The following is a 20,373-nucleotide window of genomic DNA, read 5'->3' on the forward strand; positions in this document are numbered from 1 at the left end:
AAAGTTCTAGAAGAAAATGCAGGAAAAACTTTTCTGGACATTGATAAAGATTTATGACTAAGACTTCAAAAGTAAATGCAACCAAAACAAAAATAGACAATTGGGACTTAATTAAACTAAAGAGCTTCTGCACAGCAAAAGAAACAATCAGTGGAGTAAATAGCCCACAGAATGGGTGAAAATAATTGTAAACTGTGCATCTGGCAAAGGACTAATATCCAGAATCTATTAATATAAGGAACTTAGACAAATCAATAAGAGAAAAAAATAACCCCATTAAACCTGGGCAAAAGACATGAAGAGAACACTTCTTAAAATAAGATACACATGTGGCCAACAAACATGAAAAAATGCTTAACATCACTAATCAGCAAATAAATGCAAAGTAAAACCACAATGAGATACTAACACATGTTAGAATGGGTATTATTAAAAAGTCATAAAATAACAGATTTGGGCAAGAAATAATTTCAGTTATTCAGAGACCATCTGATTATCTACCAGAAAGCTTTAAAAAATCCATTGACAAATTCCCAGAACTTAAAGAGAATATGTGCAAGATGGCCAGATCTGAGTAGCATACTTAATTTGCCTTCCTCTTCACCAGCAAACGTACAAGAGAAAAAAGTACACTTCACAATAGTAATAGTATTAAAATTCACAGTAGTTATAAAACAAACCCATGAATAACCCCAACAATACATGTGTAAGACTTCTTTGCAGAATTTTGTAAATTATTATTAAATAATATAAAATTACTAAATAAATGGAGAAATAAATTTAATTATTACTTGATGTGAAAAACCAATATTATACAGTTGATTCTACCAAAAAATAATCTTTAAATTCAAATTAATCCCATTCAGAATCCCAACCAGTTTTTGAAAATGAAACTGAAAAATTTATTTAGAAAAGTAAATTTGTAGATGGTTTTAAAAATGAACAAAGACAAGCATATTTTCCTTAGCAGTTTTGAAAACATTATAAAGTTATAGTAACTAAAAAGTGTGTTAATGGTGCATGAATCACCAGTGTAACAGAAGAATGTCCGGAAACAGAGCCATGTTTATATGGTAACTTTGAAATACCTTTTTATCTTGCTAATGACTTTCCGGTATTTTTAAGATTATAAGAACATAGTGTCAAAGGATGGGGTTACTAGTAATTTCCAAAAGTAGTAAAGCTACTTTAAATTATTATTTCCTACCCTCAAACTGTTACTTACATTCTTTGGAACTTTTCTTTTTTTTTATTATTATAATTTAGGTTTTAGGGTACATGTGCACAATGTGCAGGTTTGTTACATATGTATCCATGTGCCATGTTGATTTCCTGTACCCATTAACTTGTCATTTAGCATTAGGTATATCTCCTAATGCTGTCCCTACCCCCTCCCCCCACCCCACAACAGTCCCCGGAGTGTGATGTTCCCCTTCCTGTGTCCATGAGTTCTCATTGTTCAATTCCCACCTATGAGTGAGAACATGCGGTGTTTGGTTTTTTGTCCTTGCGATAGTTTACTGAGAATGATGTTTTCCAGTTTCATCCATGTCCCTACAAAGGACACGAACTCATCATTTTTTATGGCTGCATAGTATTCCATGGTGTATATGTGCCACATTTTCTCAATCCAGTGTATCATGGATGGACATTTGGGTTGGTTCCAAGTCTTTGCTACTGTGAATAGTGCCACAATAAATATACGTGTGCATGTGTCTTTATAGCAGCATGATTTATAGTCCTTTGGGTATATACCCAGTAATGGGATGGCTGGGTCAAATGGTATTTCTAGTTCTAGATCCCTGAGGAATCGCCACACTGACTTCCACAATGGTTGAACTAGTTTACAGTCCCACCAACAGTGTAAAAGTGTTCCTATTTCTCCACATCCTCTCCAGCACCTGTTGTTTCCTGCTTTTTTAATGATGGCCATTCTAACTGGTGTGAGATGGTGTCTCACTGTGGTTTTGATTTGCATTTCTCTGATGGCCAGTGATGATGAGCATTTTTTCATGTGTTTTTTGGCTGCACAAATGTCTTCTTTTGAGAAGTGTCTGTTCATGTCCTTTGCCCACTTTTTGATGGGGTTGTTTGTTTTTTTCTTGTAAATTTGTTTGAGTTCATTGTAGATTCTGGATATTAGCCCCTTGTCAGATGAGTAGGTTGCAAAAATTTTCTCCCATTCTGTAGGTTGCCTGTTCAGTCTGATGGTAGTTTCTTTTGCTGTGCAGAAGCTCTTTAGTTTAATTAGATCCCATTTGTCAATTTTGGCTTTTGTTGCCATTGCTTTTGGTGTTTTAGACATGAAGTCCTTGCCCATGCCTATGTCCTGAATGGTATTGCCTAGGTTTTCTTGTAGAATTTTAATGGTTTTAGGTCTAACATTTAAGTCTTTAATCCATCTTGAATTAATTTTTGTATAAGGTGTAAGGAAGGGATCCAGTTTCAGCTTTCTACATATGGCTAGCCAGTTTTCCCAGCACCATTTATTAAATAGGGAATCCTTTCCCCATTTCTTGTTTTTGTCAGGTTTGTCAAAGATCAGATAGTTGTAGGTATGCGGCATCATTTCTGAGGGCTCTGTTCTGTTCCATTGATCTATGTCTCTGTTGTGGTACCAGTACCATGCTGTTTTGTGAATAGACCAATAACAGGTTCTGAAATTGTGGCAATAATCAATAGCTTACCAACCAAAAAGAGTCCAGGACCTGATGGATTCACAGCTGAATTCTACCAGAGGTACAAGGAGGAACTGGTAGCATTCCTTCTGAAACTATTCCAATCGATAGAAAAAGAGGGAATCCTCCCTAACACATTTTATGAAGCCAGCATCGTCCTGATACCAAAGCCTGGCAGAGACATAACCAAAAAAGAGAATTTCAGACCAATATCCTTGATGAACATTGATGCAAAAATCCTCAATAAAATACTGGCAAACTGAATCCAGCAGCACATCAAAAAGCTTATCCACCATAATCAAGTGGGCTTCATCCCTGGGATGCAAGGCTGGTTCAACATACGCAAATCAATAAATGTAATCCAGCATATAAACAGAACCAAAGACAAAAACCACATGATTATCTCAATAGATGCAGAAAAGGCCTTTGACAAAATTCAACAACTCTTCATGCTAAAAACTCTCAATAAATTAGGTATTGATGGGACGTATCTCAAAATAATAAGAGCTATCTATGACAAACCCACAGCCAATATCATACTGAATGGGCAAAAACTGGAAGCATTCCCTCTGAAAACTGGCACAAGACAGGGATGCCCTCTCTCACCGTTCCTATTCAACATAGTGCTGGAAGTTCTGGCCAGAGCAATCAGGCAGGAGAAGGAAATAAAGGGTATTCAATTAGGAAAAGAGGAAGTCAAACTGTCCCTGTTTGCAGATGACATGATTGTATATCTAGAAAACCCCATTGTGTCAGCCCCAAATCTCCTTAAGCTGATTAGCAACTTCAGCAAAGTCTCAGGATACAAAATCAATGTACAAAAATCACAAGCATTCTTGTACACCAATCACAGACAAACAGAGAGCCAAATCATGAGTGAACTCCCATTCACAATTGCTTCAAAGAGAATAAAATACCTAGGAATCCAACTTACAAGGGATGTGAAGGACCTCTTCAAGGAGAACTACAAACCACTGCTCAATGAAATAAAAGAGGATACAAACAAATGGAAGAACATTCCATGCTCATGGGTTGGAAGAATCAATATCATGAAAATGGCCATACTGCCCAAGGTAATTTATAGATTCAATGCCATCCCCACAAGCTACCAATGACTGTCTTCACAGAATTGGAAAAAACTACTTTAAAGTTCATATGGCACCAAAAAAGAGCCCACATCGCCAAGTCAATCCTAAGCCAAAAGAACAAAGCTGGAGGCATCACGCTACCTGACTTCTTTGGAACTTTTCAACCTTTTTTTCAGACTTTTGAGTCTCATCAAAAAAAAATAACATAACCAGAATTATACATTAAAGGAAGATCTTATCATTATCTAATGTCTCAATGAGAACTAAAGTAACATCTCTAAGATGAAATCATTTTGATCACTTTTTTGAATCTTAGGGGCTGCAGTTATGGGTCCTCCTGGCCCCCCTGGATTTCCTGGAGAAAGGGGTCAGAAAGGTGATGAAGGACCACCTGGAATTTCCATTCCTGGACCTCCTGGACTTGATGGACAGCCTGGGGCTCCTGGGCTTCCAGGGCCTCCTGGCCCTCCTGGCCCTCACATCCCTCCTAGTAAGCTATATTTTTCTCCTATTAAGTTATATTTTTGTTTTTGTTTATTTTGTTTATAAGTAACTCTAGCTAAAGGTTGGCCTCATTTGTTGCGTTTCTGATATCTAAGAAATTCTACTACTGCTTCTACTTTTTGGGTTTTGGTAGTTCTTGGATGTTTACATTTGCTCTTCATATAGTATTTATCAGCAATGTTATATTTTCCTTTTGCTTATAGGTACTTGTATTTCTTCAGAGAATAGGTCTTTTTCTAGCTTGTCAGGCTTTCTTTTGTTTAATCTTCTGGATATTTCACAATTAGCTTGCTATCCTTTCTTCATCTTACTCAGGTGATGAGATATGTGAAGCAGGCCCTCCAGGCCCCCCAGGATCTCCAGGTGATAAAGGACTCCAAGGAGAACAAGGAGTGAAAGGTTTGATCTCCAAACATATTCATTCCTTCATTTTCTTCATTCTTTCAAATCATCAGCAATATCCCCTGTATCCTCCATCACACCTTAGCCACTGACTCCCATGGTCATACCCCAAGACCATCTCATTACCAATAGTGTTATGCTTACGTGATCTTGATTTCATGCATCCCATTTTTTGGATCGCTCTCTTCTTTCTAGCTTACTACCTCTAGTAACCTGACTCTAGCAATACTCCAACCCCACTGAGACCTAGCAACTTTGACTAATGCTTAACTTTTTGATGTCCTTTCTTCCCTCTTAACCTTGCTTAAATTTCATTATCAATCACTGTAATCAATTCCATTCATAAATCCATGATTCCTTTGCCCTTCTCTCACTTCATTGCACTCACTTGGAACAAAAGCATAATCCAAATTTTCATGTTTTCTGAGCCTACACTTTCTCTTCTCTTTTCAAATTTTAACAGTTCCTCCCCTATTCTGACCTTGCTTCCTACTTCACTGACCAATTAAAGCAATAACAAGAGAACTTTCACTGATTGCTACCACCATATTTACTTACCTACTTGCACCTGTGCCCATATCGTCTCCCTTCTTGCATATTACTGTTTCTGCTCCTATCTAAAGCCAGTTCTTCTATTTATACAATAGATTTCATTTCCTCTTATTTCCCCAAGGATTTTTTTTCCAGCAATTTTTGCCTCTCCCACATCACCAATTTTTCCCTCTCTATTCAGTCATTCCAAGGAGCATACAAATATGCTTTTTTCACCTATCTAAAAAAAATGTAATCCTACATTCCCTGCCAGCTGCTTCTCTATTTTTCTATTCCCATTTGCAACAAAACTTCCTAAGAATTTTCTACTCATTACCTCTAGGTACTCTCCACTTGTTTTCTCTTAAACATACTCCAATCAGGATTTCATCCCCTCTTCCCCCAACTCCCCACTGCCTACCATTCCACAAATGCTGGTCAGTTGCCAGCGGTCTATATCCTGCTAATCCAAATGTCAGGTCTGTCCCTTTTTTGCTTGCTTTTTGCCTTCTTTAAACATTTGCATCCCTTAGCTTTCAGTACATTTCCTGTTTTTTTTTTTTCATTCCTCTGTGGTGCACGTGTGTGTGTGTGTGTGTGTATGTGTATCCATGTAATTACCATCTAAACCAAAATATAGAACATTTTCAGGACCCTGGAAGACTCTTGTGCTCCCTACTCAGTATCCCCCAAAGGTAATCACTATTTTGTCCTCTGGCATATATTAATTTGCCTAATCTTGAACTTTGTGTACATGGAATTATACTGTATGAGCTCTTTTGTGCCTGGTTTCTTTAGCTAAATATAATATATGTGAGATATATCTCTGTTTTTGTTTGTTGCGGTATTTTTCCACCATTCTTTGGTTTTCCACTGCACATTACCTCCGTATTCTAATGTTGATGGACATTTGGTCTGGAGCTATTGCGAATAAAGCTGTCATAAATATTCTTGTACATGTATTTTTTTTGTAGGACATAAACACTAATTTTTATTGGGGATATATCTGGAAATTGAATTGCTGGGTTATAGGGTAGGTGTAGGTTTTGTTTCATAGATATTACCAAACCATGTTCCAAAGTGATTTTCATTTGCATTTGCCTAATGACTTGATCATGAACTACTTTCTTATGGTTTTTATATTCTCTTTTATAAAGCGCCTGTCTTTATCTTTAATTTGATTATTGGATACATGTATTAAAACTGTCTTCTGTTTTGTTAACTTTTGTTTAACAAAAGTTACTAATTAAATGAAATCAAATTAATTAATGTCCTATTTTATCGTTAGTACTTTTTATGCACTGTTTTAGAAATCTTTACTTATCTCAAAGGCCTGATGATATTCCTCTGTGTTTTCTTCTAGACACTTCATTGTTTTACCTTTCACGTTTTGATCTTTCTTCAACTGATTTTTGTGTATAGTTTGGAGTAGGCATCAAAGTTCATTTTTCCCATATGGATGTCCAGTTGACTCAGTACTATAGAACAAAAGATCGTCAATTACCCCAATGAATTGCATTAGCACTTTTTGTAGATCATATGACCATATGTGTGTAGGTCTGTTTCTGACTGCTCTGTTCTGTTCTGTTGTTTCATTAGTCTCTCCTTGCACCAATATGATACTATCTTAATTACTGTGGCTTTATTGTAAGTCTTTGATATTCTAGTTTCTTTGCATTTTTTGTGTGCATCTTAGAATTATCTATCCAACTTTTAAGTTTAAAATGCTCCAAGGTTGAGTCCTTGTTTTTCTTTTCTATCTAAACTCATTTATTCAGTCTCGTGACTGTTAATACCACCTAATTGCCCATGACTTCCAAATTTATGCTTCCTATCCAGATATAACTCTTTTCCTCTAGATTTGTGTATCCATTTGCCTAGTCAACATTTTGAACTCGATATCCTGATCAAATTGAAGTCTTGATTTCTGCCACCTCCTCCCCATAGTTGCTGCACTCACATCTTCAGCTTCTTACTTAAAGAGCAGGCCACTTTAGCCTTCTAGTTGCTCATGCTGAAAACCTTGGAGTCATCCTTGATTCCCCTCTTGTTTTGTGTTTCATATATGATCCATGAGAACATCCCATTGGCTCTACTTTCAGATATGTCTATAATCTAACCAGTTCTGATCATTTTCATTGCAGTCACTCTGGAATGAGCTACCACCATCTCTCTCCTAGATCATTGCAACAGTAGCCACTTAGGTGGTTACCCTGTTTCCTTCATTGCCTTTAGAGGCTATTAACATAGCAGCTAGAGTCATCCCTTAAAAACTTAAGCTATAACATGTTGCTTTTCTTTTTAAAATTTTCTACTAGATTCTCATTTCACTCACAGTAAAAACCACAGCCTTTATATTTCTTATATGCCTATATGCCATTTGTTATAAACTGTCAACTTTCTGACCTTGTTCCCCTCCCTCATTCTGCTCTAGCAATCTGGTCTGCTTGCTGTTCCTTGTATATACCAAACATGGCTATTCTTTCTGCTTGGAATGTTCTACACTGTTATGCACATGTCATGTCCTTTAAGTTTTATCATATAACAACTTCTCAATCAAGTCTATCCTGACTACCCTATTTAAAATTGCAACCCCCCCACCGTTCCCTGGCATACTCAGTACCACTTATGTAGTTCTATTTTTTCCTATAAAAATAATATCTTTTAAAGCATATTAAATATTTAATATATATTTAATATTTTTAGACAGGGTTTTGCTCTGTTGCCTCTGTGAGTGCAGTGGTGCAATCACAGCTCACTGCAGCCTCAATCTCCTAAGGCTCAAGCAATCCTCCACTTTAGCCTCCTGGGTAGCTGGCGAGTACAGGCATGCACCACCATGCCTGGCTAATGTTTTTATTTTTTCTGTAGAGATGGGGTTTCGCCATGTTGGCCAGGCTGGTCTTGAACTCCTCACCTCAAGCTATCTGCCTGCCTCGGCCTCCCAAAGTGCTGGGATTACAGGCATGAGCTACTGCACCCTGCCTATACTTAATATTATATTAAAATATTTCATAGATACATTTTGATAATTCATTTCCTTTATTGATTATTATCCCTTTCCCCTGGTAGAGTGTGAGGCATGTAGACATGAATTTTTATCCATGACTTTTCTTTTGCTCACCAATGTAACACAAGCATCTGGAACAGTTCTTGGCACACAGTAAGCACTCAGTAATTTATTTGTCATAAATTGATTCAGGATATAGGCTTCTCCAATCACACCATTAAGTGGAAATGCTGTTCCTTAGTGCTAACATTTTTAGAACCTATCTATAGAAGGTATATGTACCCCTTTCAGTAAAATTTGTTTGTTATGATTTCACTAGGTGACAAAGGTGACACTTGCTTCAACTGCATTGGAACTGGTATTTCAGGGCCTCCAGGTCAACCTGGTTTGCCAGGTCTCCCAGGTCCTCCAGGTAAATTATGCCTCAGGGTAACCTTCTAAATATTTTTTGGCTAGATTTTGTTGAGCTTATACTTTTAGAATGTTACCAGTTTCTTATTTTATAACTAGTCACTCATATCTATAAAGAATTAAGTATGAAATGCCTCTATTTGTTATCAAATTAATTATGCTCTTGATTTTAATACCTGAAGCTACCAACATTTTCTATTAAAGCATTTTGACAATATAATTTCAGGAAATATATCTTCCCCATTTTCCTATGGAGAAGAAAATCACTTATACAGAGTCAGACTTCTTTCTTCCAGAATACTGGGAGAAAAGTTCATAATGCTTAGCCCCTGAGTATAGTTTCCAGTGGCAAAGATTCCAGTCACTGGGGGTGTATCACATGTTGTCGTTCAGGAATAGGGGTTCTATTGGAGTTTGGCAATCAACTGCCAGTATTCCTCTCTCTATGTATATAACTCATCTATCCCCCTTTCCAGTCAAAACTATATATGATATCTGTCAGACCCACAACTGTTTCATTTAACTGCCCCTTAGGTATCCCAGTATTCTCTTGAAATTAAACTTTATGTTTGAGTCAGGGCTGAGAATAGACACCAGGTCTCTTACCTTTCTGTCTAGTGAGTCTACTAAGGACACCAATTCATTTGGAGGTTGGGAATACTTTCAACAAATCTTGTAGACATTACTGGACGTTAATAATCTAGCCTTGTACCTCTAGTCTCATGGTTCTCAAACTTGAGAGTGCATCACCTGGAGGGCTTATTGAAGCCCAGAATGCTGAGCCTCACCCTCAAAGTTTCTGATTCAGTAGAACTGAATGAAGGCTCAAGAATTAGCATTTCTAATTAGTAGCCAGGTGGTGATGATTCCACTCATCCAGGGATCCATTTGGAGAACGACTGCTTTAGTAATGTTTCCTCTAGTCTTTGGGCTGCAAATGTTTCTCATAAACCAAATTTCAGGGAATGACAAACCAAAGACAGGACTGGTAAGGATCTAGGAAAACTGCATAAGTCAGAATAAAGATATTCAAACCTTTTCATTATCTTTTTTCTCCCTTTGGCAATGGGAACATCATAGGAACCCAGGAAACGTTGTGCATAGTATTTGGTAGTTGCAAGGTCTGAGAAAGGCTGCTTTGGAGTTGGAAGTTTCTTAGGATACAATATTGTATGTAACATGAAATGTTAAATTTATTTTTAAAAAAGGATGATTATCTCATTTTGTGAACATAAAAGGAAAATACAAATGTGACTTAAATGGGATTGAATGGGGTTCTTATTTTAAAAACTTGACTTTCTGACTTGATGATTTCTGTATGAGCTTTGTCAGGAGTTCAAGCTCAAAGCTTACATTACTGTGTGTGTGTGTTGGTTTGTTTGTGTGTGTGTGTGTGTGTTAGGATCTCTTGGTTTCCCTGGACAGAAAGGTGAAAAAGGACAAGCTGGTGCAACTGGTCCCAAAGGATTACCAGTAAGTTTTGAGTATATTATAAAACGAAAAGAAGTAGAAGGAAGGCATTTTACACATTGATTTTCAATTATTCATATATATACACACGTATATAATTTAATTTTTCCATTAAGTTGTACTTTGATTCCTTGACTCTTCCTGACTCACATGCCTCACTTGATTCAGCCCTTTGTACATTAAATGTTATTGGATGGGTTGAAGGAGTAAACGGGAGAGACGAAAATGTTAGAAAAAAAGAAACTGATTTTCTTTTTCTCTTTCTTCTTTTTCCACTCTTTTTCTTTCCTTACTCATTTCAGGGCATTCCAGGAGCTCCAGGTGCTCCAGGCTTTCCTGGATCTAAAGGTGAACCTGGTGATATCCTCACTTTTCCAGGAATGAAGGGTGACAAGGGAGAGTTGGGTTCCCCTGGAGCTCCAGGGCTTCCTGGTTTACCTGGCACTCCTGGACAGGATGGATTGCCAGGGCTTCCTGGCCCGAAAGGAGAGCCTGTGAGTTGGTTTGATATTTTTGGTTTTGTGATGTTAAATTTTCACTTAGAAATGTTTTCTAAGTTAATTCAAAGGATGGGCCTGATTCTGAGATAAACACCCAATCAATGCTTAAAACAGGGTGACCATACAGTAATGGCACATTGTTACTGACTATGTAGGGTTTCTTCACTACTCCTTTCTTTCACTTGTTTTGTAAACTTATTTTTCTTAACCCATTAATATTGAATATTTTCTATGAATAGGTGGGTAGGAGGTTGTTTATGAGACAGTATAAGGTTCCCCATCTCTTAACCCCCACATTTCTTTCCTTGGGTTTACTTAAACCTCATGACTGGGCATGGTGGCTCACGCCTGTAATCCCAGCACTTTGAGAGGCCGAGGTAGGCGGATCACCTGAGGTCAGGAGTTTGAGACCAGCCTGGCCAACATGGTGAAACCCTGTCTCTACTAAAAACACAAAAATTAGCCGGGCATGATGGTGGACACCTGTAATCCCAGCTGCTCGGGAGGCTGAGGCAGGAGAATCACTTGAACCCGGGAGGCAGAGGTTGCAGTGAGCCGAGACTGCACCACTGCACTCCACCCTGGGCAACAAGAGCAAAACTCCATCACAATAAATAAATAAATAAATAAATAAATAAATAAATAAACAAACAAACCAACCAACCAACCAACCAACCAACCTCATAACCAGCAGTTTAACTTGTTTCTATATATATATAGTAAGCTTAGAGAATAGTACAAGTAGATAGCCATGTTCCATGTGCCACAGAACTGAAAGATTTAACATAAATGAACAATCTTATTTTGTACATAACACACAGCCCAGAATATTTAGGTAGGAAGTGATATTTTATAATGTTATCTAGACAATAACCTTTCTGACTTACACTAAAATGTAAGCTGCATAAAGTCAGAGATTTTTGTGTATTTTTGTTTTCTATTGTATCACCAGCACTTGACACATAGTAGGAGCCCAAAAATATTTGTTGGAGGAATGAGTAAGTGGAATGATCACACATACCATCTCATAATACCACTCACTTATATAGCTTTTAAGAAGAACTATTTATGGCTGTATCCTTTCCCCAGTTGTATTCAGTACCAACCTACAGATAGTTGTTGTATCTATATGTTTCTGTATTAAACTTTTCCCTTTTTAGGGTGGAATTACTTTTAAGGGTGAAAGAGGTCCCCCTGGGAACCCAGGTTTACCAGGCCTCCCAGGGAATCTAGGGCCTATGGGTCCCCCTGGTTTCGGCCCTCCAGGCCCAGTAGGTGAAAAAGGCATACAAGGTGTGGCAGGAAATCCAGGCCAGCCAGGAATACCAGGTAAGTTTACTGTGTTTTGTTTTAAATTTGGTGCTTAAAAACAGAAATTTATTATGTTTTGGCTACTCATGGCTTCCTTTCCCGAGAGGTGTGTTTCCCTAGTCGTTTATATTTGAACTCTTCAGAGCATCTTAGCAAGGGATCACAATGTTTTTTGTAAGGGAGTTGCTTTTTGAATCTTTTCTGACTGTTTCATTGTTACTGTTAATTTTGCTTTTTTTAAGTACATGATACATAATGCAAAGTTTAATGAATAGTTATAACAGAAGCACACAGGTAACCACCACACACATCAAAAAATAGAATGTTACCAGCATCCTAGAAACCCCTAACCTTTTCTCCCTGTCATTTCCTAATCACAATCCCCTTCCTCCTCTCTACTGTCTTGACTTTTACATAATTTTCTTCCATTACCCCTCTGTTTTATGACCTCTGTATTCATTATTAAACAGAGTATTTTAATTTTGTTTCTTTTTAAACTTCATGTTAAAAGAATCATAGGGTGTTTTTTATATTAACTTTTCATTTGGCTATAGTATATTTTTATTGCTATATAGTATTTCATTGTGTGTATGTTTTTGTGTGTGTGTGTGTGTGTATGTGTATGTGTGTTACAGTTGATTGATCCATTCTATGGTTAATGGTTAATTGAGTTATTTACAGTTCAGGTCTATTATGAATAATGCTTCTGTATACAGTCATATAGATAGATAGGTAGATAGATAGATCCCTATATCTCCATGTGTTCACGTGCTCACAGTTCTCTAGGGCAAGAGTTGGCACACTACAAAACTACAGTCCATGGACCACATCCAGCCTACCACCTGTTATAAATAAAAGTTTTATGTGAACACTTCCACAACCATTCACTTTTGTCTGTGGTTGTTTTTGCACTGCAACTGAAGAGTTGAGTAGTTGCTACAGAGACTGGATGGTCCACAAAGCCTAAAGTATTTACTCTGGTCTTTTACACAAAAGGCTTACCAATACCTGGGCTAGGGTATGTATTTAAGATTAGCATTTTCAAAGCATAGGATAAGTGCATCTTCCACTTGACTGGATAATTACAAACTATATCCAGACCATTTGTACCAATTTTTACTACCACAAGCAGTGTTGAATATTTTATGTTGATTTACATCCTTGGAAACATTTTGTATTGTCAGACTTTTACCTTTTTGCCAATCTGTTGAGTGTGATATTTTGCATTTCTCTGATTCAAGTTTAGCACCTTTTCATGTGTTTATTGCTCATTTGAATTTGCTTTTGTGAAATGCCTAATCAAGTACTTTGACCAATTTTATATTGGATTATTTCTTTTTTTTATTGATTTAGAGGAGTTCTTTATATATTCTGTGTATTAGTTCTTAGTTTCCTATGTATTTTGCAAAAAGAAATCTTTACCTACTGTGGCTTGCCATTTTTACTCTTTGTATGGTGTCTTCAATGAGCAGAAAACAACTTTCACATCATCAAAATTATCAATCTTTTCTCTCATGGTTAGTGCTTTTTGTGTCATGTTGAGGAAATCTTTTTTCTTGAGCCAATTTCAAGTTCATGTTTCCATTAATAAGGAGTAGTTATACTTGAACTTTGCACATGTAAAACCTAAATGTACCTATTAGCCAAAAACAGTATTTTCCTTGTTTACTACAGTTTGATTTTTAAGGCTCTTTTGGCCTACATTTTAAAAATACTTATATAGATAACACCCTGTTTTAGGGGTTTCCAGAGAAACAGAACCAATAAAAAGGATAGACAGATGGGTAGATTAGATAGATAGATAGATAGATAGATAGACAGACAGACAGACAGATAGATAGATAGATGAGAGGTGATTTATTATGGGAATTGACTTACATGATTATGGAGGCTGAGAAGTCCCACAGTAGGCTGCCTGTAAGTTGAAGAACTAGGGAAGCCATTAGCTTGGCTCAGTCCTAGTCTGAATGCCTGAGAACCTGAGTGGCTGCTTAGTGCAAGTCCCAGAGTCTGAAAGCCAGAGAACCTGGAGTTGTGATGTCCAAGGGTAGGAGAGGATGGGTGTACCAGTTTCAAAAGAGAGAGAGCAGAGAATTCACCTTTTTTTCTGCCTTTTTGTTGTATCTGGTCCCTCAGCTGATTGGATGGTACCCACACACATTGGGTGAGGGTGGATCATCCTTATTCGTTTCACTGATTCAAATGTCAGTCTCTTTTGGAAACAGCCTCACAGACATACCTAGAAATAATGCTTTACCATCTATCTCAGTATCTTTTAATCTAGTCATGTTGAAACCTAAAATTAACCATTATACATCTTGAATCATGGAAGTCCTTAAGGCTGTCATATCCTTTTTCTTTTTGAAATTCTATCCTTGTTTTATATATTTCTTGAATATATAGTGGAAGATTGTTTTTCTTGTGAATTTTTGTTAGTTTACATTTTGAAAAGATTACTGATAATTTTCTTTTTTGTTTTTAATTAAAAAGAGACCTTTAGTCGAGTAAATACTTCTCATTTACCACTGATTTACTCTTGCTTTCAGGTCCTAAAGGGGATCCAGGTCAGACTATAACCCAGCCAGGGAAGCCTGGCTTGCCTGGTAACCCAGGCAGAGATGGTGAAGTAGGTCTTCCAGGTATGTGAGGAATTTAATTCAAAGTAACTTCAACACTGATGGCTTTTTTTTTTTTTTGATGGAGTTTCGCTCTGTCACCCATGCTGGAGTACAGTGGCGTGATCTCGGCTTGCTGCAGCAACCTTCTACTTCTGGGTTCAAGCAGTTCTCCCTGCCTCAGCCTCCCAAGTAACTGGGATTACAGGTGCCCACCACCACGCCCAGTTAATTTTTGTATTTTTAGTAGAGACGGAGTTTCTCCATGTTGGCCAGGCTGGTCTCAAACTCCTGACCTCAGGTGACCCATCACCTTGGCCTCCCAAAGTGCTGGGATTACAGGAGTGAGCCACTGCACCTGGCCCTGATGGCTTCTTTCTTTGAACGTTTTCCTTTCAATAACTGCTCTTTCTCCATAGGTGACCCTGGACTCCCAGGGCAACCAGGCTTGCCAGGGATACCTGGTAGCAAAGGAGAACCAGGTATCCCTGGCATTGGGTTTCCTGGACCACCTGGTCCCAAAGGTATGTTGGAATGGGTAGCAGGCAGAGTAGGTTAGAAGATTAGCATGATGTTATTCTCTCATAAAATTCATTCAACAAATAAAATATATTAATTGTACCTTTTTTCTCTGTGCGATAAAGAATGTAAATAAAAAATCACAGTGTATTTTCACTATAAGTTCATGATCTTTATCTAAAACAGTCCAGACAAGAAAATAGCTACATTTTAAATATGCAAAAGTGATATATAAGCTTAAAAATCACAGGAATTATTGTATTTTGTGTTCACCATAGTATTTTCAGGGTTTAGAACAGTTCCTAACACATAGTGTGCACTTGATATTTATTGAGTTAAAGGATTTTTTAAACAGAAAACGGACTTATTGCACATGTGTAGCCAAATAATGTTTTATGATAAATAATATTTTCTTGATTTATTGAAATTTTTAGGGCTTATGCTTCAGTTCTGCTTTATTCCTCACAGAATTTATTCTCACAAATGGCAAGAGCACACAGTGGTCTGAGGACAGTTCTTAAATATATCTTTACTCATTTATACAAAATGCTTTCAAAAGTATCAGGTTTGATTTTATGTGTGTATGTATCTATAATATCTGCAGTTATTTTTAGTTCATTTCCAAAATTATATGGTAGGCCCTTTGTCATAATACATCCAGATGTAAGCAGAAGAAAAGTTCTTGGGCATTTTTGTGTGGGATTCATTCCTTATAATTTAGTTCTATCTTACTCTATAATAGCCCTCATTTTCTTCAGAAAAGCATATGTTCCACATACATTAGCTCTATGTGAAAATAAAAGGAATGTAAGATGTTTGAGAGGATTGTAAGGCTTAATCCTAAGTAGTACAATGTCATTGTGCTTTTGACATCTTACTGTTGTCACTAAGCATGAGTAGAGTGTGGGTTTGGGAATTTGAATATCTTTCTTAAAGTGCCTTTCCTTTGGTGGTTAAAAAATGACTTATCATTTTACAGGCTTTCCTGGAATTCCAGGACCTCCAGGAGCACCTGGGACACCTGGAAGAATTGGTCTAGAAGGCCCTCCTGGGCCACCCGGCTTTCCAGGACCAAAGGTCTGGGACATTTTTCTTTATTCCTTCTCATTTTCTTATCTTTCCCACCTTCCTTATTTCTAGCTCTCTATTTTGACTCAGCTATCATCCCAAGCCCCAAGTCTTTACTATAAATATATAGATAACTTATTATATTTCCATTTAAAAAATATTTAACCCCAAATCATCTTTAATAGTCCAAGAGGTCACATTTGGAGCAAAAAAAAAAAAACCCAATTTCTGTACCTACTTTTGAGTGCCCAGTTCTTTGATTAGAGAATACAGGCATACCTTGGAGATATTGCAGGTTTAGTTCCAGACCACCACAATAAAGTGAATATCAAAATAAAGTGAATCGCACAATTTTTTTTGTTTCCCAATACATATAAAGGTTATGTTTACACTATACTGTAGTCTTTAAAGTGTGCAATAGCATTAGGTCTAAAAAAAACATATGCATACCTTAATTAGAAATACTTTATTGCTAAAAAATTTTAGCAATCATCTAAGCTTGCAGCAAGTTATAATCTTTATTCTGGGGGAGGGTTTTGACTCAATATTGATGGCTGCCCACTGATCAGGGTGATGGTTGCTGAAGGTTGGGTGGCTGTGGCAATTTTTTAAAATAAGACAACAATGAAGTTTGCCACATCAATTGACTCTTCCTTTCAGAAAAGATTTCTCTGCAGCATGTGGTGCTGTTTGGTAGTATTTTACCCACAGTAGAACCTCTTTCAAAATTGGAATCAGTCTTCTCAGACCCTGCTGCTGTTTTATCAACTAAGTTTATATAATATTCTAGTGTCATTTCAACACTGTTCCCAGCATCTTCACCAGGGTGGATTCCATCTCTAGAAATCACTTTTGCTCATAAGAGGCAACTGCTCATCTGTTCTACTTTTATTATAAGATTGCAGCAGTTCATTCACATCTTCAGGCTCTACTTATAATTGTTGTTCTCTTCCAATTATGGTGGTAACTTCCACCACATTTGCAGTTACTTACTCCATTGAAGTCTTGAAACCCTCAAAGTCATCTGTGAGAGTTAGAATTAACTTCTTCCAAACTCCTGTTAATATTGATATTTTGACCTCTTCTTATGAATCCTGAATATTCTTCATGACATCTAGAATGAAACCCTTTTCAGAAGGTTTCCAATTTGTTTTGCCAGATCCATAAGAAGAATCACTATTTATGACAGCTATACATTACACAATGTGTTTCTTAAATAATAAGACTTGAAAATTAAAATTACTCTTTGATCCATGGGCTGCAGAATGGGTATTGTGTTAGCAGGCATGAAAAGAACATTAATCTCTTTGTACATCACCATCAGAGCTCTTGGGTGACTAGGTGCATTGTAAATGAGCGGTAAAATTTTGAAAGGAATCTTTTCTTCTGAGGAGTAGGTCTCAACAGTGGGCTTAAAATAGCCAGTACATTATGCTCTAAATACATCTGCTGTCACCCAGGCTTTATTGTTCCACTTATAGAGCACAGGCAGAGTAGATATAGCATAATTTGTAGGGCCCTAGAATTTTTAGAATGGTACATGAGCATTGGTTTCAGCTTAAAGTCAACAGCTACATTAGTCCCTAAAAATAGAGTCAGCCTGCCCTTTGAAGCTTTGAAACCAGTAATTTACGTATCCTGTCTAGCTATGAAAGTCCTATGAGCATTTTATTCCAATAGAAGGCTGTTTCGTCAACATGGAAAATCTGTTGTTCAGTGTAGTCACTTTCATCAATGATCTTAGCTAGAACTTGCTGCAGCTTCTATGTCAACACTTGCTGCTTCACCTTGCACTTTTATGATGTGGAGACAGTTTCTTCCCTTAAACCTCACGAACCAACTTCTGCTAGCTTCCAACTTTTCTTCTGCAGCTTCTTCACCTCTCAGTCTTCAAATAATTGAAGTTAGGGCCTTGCTCTGGATTAGGTTTTTGCTTAAGGGAATGTTATGGCTGGTTTGATCTTTTGTCCAGATCACTCAAACTTTCTCCATATCAGCAATAGGGCTGTTTTACTTTCTTCTCATTTGTGTGTTCACTGGAGTAGCACTTTTAATTTCCTTAAAGAACTTTTCCTTCACATTCACAACTTGGCTAACTGTTTAGTGCAAGAGACCTAGCCTTCAACCTACCTTAGCTTTTGACATGCCTTCCTCACTAAGCTTAATTATTTCCAGCTTTTTATTTAAAGTGAGAGACATGTGACTCTTTCTTTCACTTGAACACTTAGAGGCCATTGTTGTGGTATTAATTGGCCTAATTTCAATATTGTTATGTCTCAAGGAATAGAAAGACCTGTGGAGAGGGAGAGAGATGCGGGGAAAATGGCTGATCAGTGGAGCAGTCAGACATTTACAACATTTTTTTATTACGTTCACCATCTTATACAGGCAGTTTATAGTACCCCAAAACAATTATAATGGTAACATCAGTGATCACATGTCACCATAACAGATATAATAATAATTAAAAAGTTTGGAATATTGTGACAATTACCAAAATGTGACACAGAGACAAAAAGTGAGCACATGCTATAGGAAAAATTGTGCTGATAGACCTGCTCAATGTAGGGTTGCCACATACCTTTAATTTGTAAAAAAAATGCCGTGTCTGCACAGCACAGCAAAATGATGCACAATAAAATAAGGTATGCCTGTACGATGGTCAGCTCCCTCTGTGTATCTCTATAGAGTCATCATCCCATGTCATCTCTGTTCATGCCTGTGATGACTGGTTGAAATGGTATTGAATATCATTTCCAGACCTTCTATACTGTTGCCCTCTGTCCCAATTCCATTACAGATACATAACGCAAATCACTGCAATTGACTTAGTAATACTAATAATAAATAATACTGTGTTTGAGTTACTTTTCATTCCTTTTATTATTTCTTATCTAATGTTAAGCTTTCCTCAGTCAACCTTCAGCAAACTGCTGTGGCATGTAATTATCGTGACTATTCCTATATATTTTATCTGTGTGTCATTGATTTAAACCTCCTGTGTTTTGTAATTATTACTTATTTTTCATGGGAAAAACAGTTAACCCGTGACACCAGTTCTCATGAGAAAACCACTTCTCTATTGGTTGATTCTTTTTCTTATAAACATTTTCAAATGAAAATAAAAGTAAAATGAATAATACAATGAGCTTTCATATATCCATCATCCAGATTCAAAATTATTATGATTTTATAACATTTGCTTCATCTAGTCCTTTTTACTTTGCTTAAATATTTTACCCAAATCTCAACACCGTATCATTTCACTTATAAATGCATCAGCATTCATCTCTAAATAACTTGACATTTTATACAAAAACCACAATGTTGTTAAATCATACTTAGTAAAATTAAAAATAATTGTTTAGTATTATCTAATACTCAGCCTATAATCATATTTCCCTACAAGGGTAGTCTGTTCTTTAATCTCATGCTGTCTCAGTTTTTTTTTTATCCTGAAACCAGTCCAAATCATCTAATTTGTTTTACTAAACGCTGTTTCCCATCCTTCCATATGTTTTCTCCAACATACCAATTACTTTTTATTTAATTATCTTCTCCTCTCCCCACATGGAAAGAAAAGTATTGTCTTGTATTTTCGGCATTAAATTCTCTGTGGCAAACAATAAGGACCAGAAAAGTCATGGGAGTTTTTGTTGTGTTTTGTCATGTGTATGCTCAAGGGTGAACCAGGATTTGCATTACCTGGGCCACCTGGGCCACCAGGACTTCCAGGTTTCAAAGGAACCCTTGGTCCAAAAGGTGATCGTGGTTTCCCAGGACCTCCAGGTCCTCCAGGACGCACTGGCTTAGATGGGCTCCCTGGACCAAAAGGTATGGAGACTGTCACTGCATCTCAATTTGCTTTTAACTTTTATAGAAATTGACACCTTTGGGAAAGTTTATGGGTGATAAGCCCAATTAACTGGAAACCTCATGCTGCCATTTTGTTACTGCTACACATTTTTCTCAATCCTTCATTGATTATTTTTGTCTTTTATTTCATTGAATAGATAATAAAATCATGGCCCGGCATGGTGGCTCACGCCTGTAATCCCAGCACTTTGGGAGGCCAAGGTGGGCGGATCATCTGAGGTCTGGAGTTCAAGACCATCCTGGCCAACATGGCGAAACTCCGTCTCTACCAAAAATACAAAAATTAGCCGGGCATGGTGGCACATGTCTGTAATCCCAGCTACTTGGGAGGCTGAGGCAGGAGAATCACTTGAACTTGGGAGGCGAAAGTTGCAGTAAGCCACTCCAGCC

At 37.2% G+C, this 20,373-nt stretch overlaps 1 protein-coding gene across 1 annotated transcript in view; it reads left to right on the forward strand.

Annotated features, from left to right (window-relative positions):
* The window catches only part of COL4A5 (collagen type IV alpha 5 chain), a 259,474-nt gene that overhangs the window by 157,607 nt on the left and 81,494 nt on the right, over nucleotides 1-20,373 (forward strand). The window contains exons 20-29 of the mRNA XM_030807170.1: nucleotides 4,083-4,256; nucleotides 4,586-4,669; nucleotides 8,533-8,625; nucleotides 10,027-10,097; nucleotides 10,397-10,588; nucleotides 11,755-11,923; nucleotides 14,452-14,544; nucleotides 14,940-15,044; nucleotides 16,019-16,116; nucleotides 19,791-19,941. Of these exons, the coding sequence (XP_030663030.1) occupies nucleotides 4,083-4,256; nucleotides 4,586-4,669; nucleotides 8,533-8,625; nucleotides 10,027-10,097; nucleotides 10,397-10,588; nucleotides 11,755-11,923; nucleotides 14,452-14,544; nucleotides 14,940-15,044; nucleotides 16,019-16,116; nucleotides 19,791-19,941 (1,230 nt within the window). The remainder of the gene's footprint in view (nucleotides 1-4,082; nucleotides 4,257-4,585; nucleotides 4,670-8,532; nucleotides 8,626-10,026; nucleotides 10,098-10,396; nucleotides 10,589-11,754; nucleotides 11,924-14,451; nucleotides 14,545-14,939; nucleotides 15,045-16,018; nucleotides 16,117-19,790; nucleotides 19,942-20,373) is intronic.

This window comes from Nomascus leucogenys, chromosome X (assembly GCF_006542625.1).
Source record: "Nomascus leucogenys isolate Asia chromosome X, Asia_NLE_v1, whole genome shotgun sequence".
Taxonomy (NCBI): Eukaryota; Metazoa; Chordata; class Mammalia; order Primates; family Hylobatidae; genus Nomascus; species Nomascus leucogenys.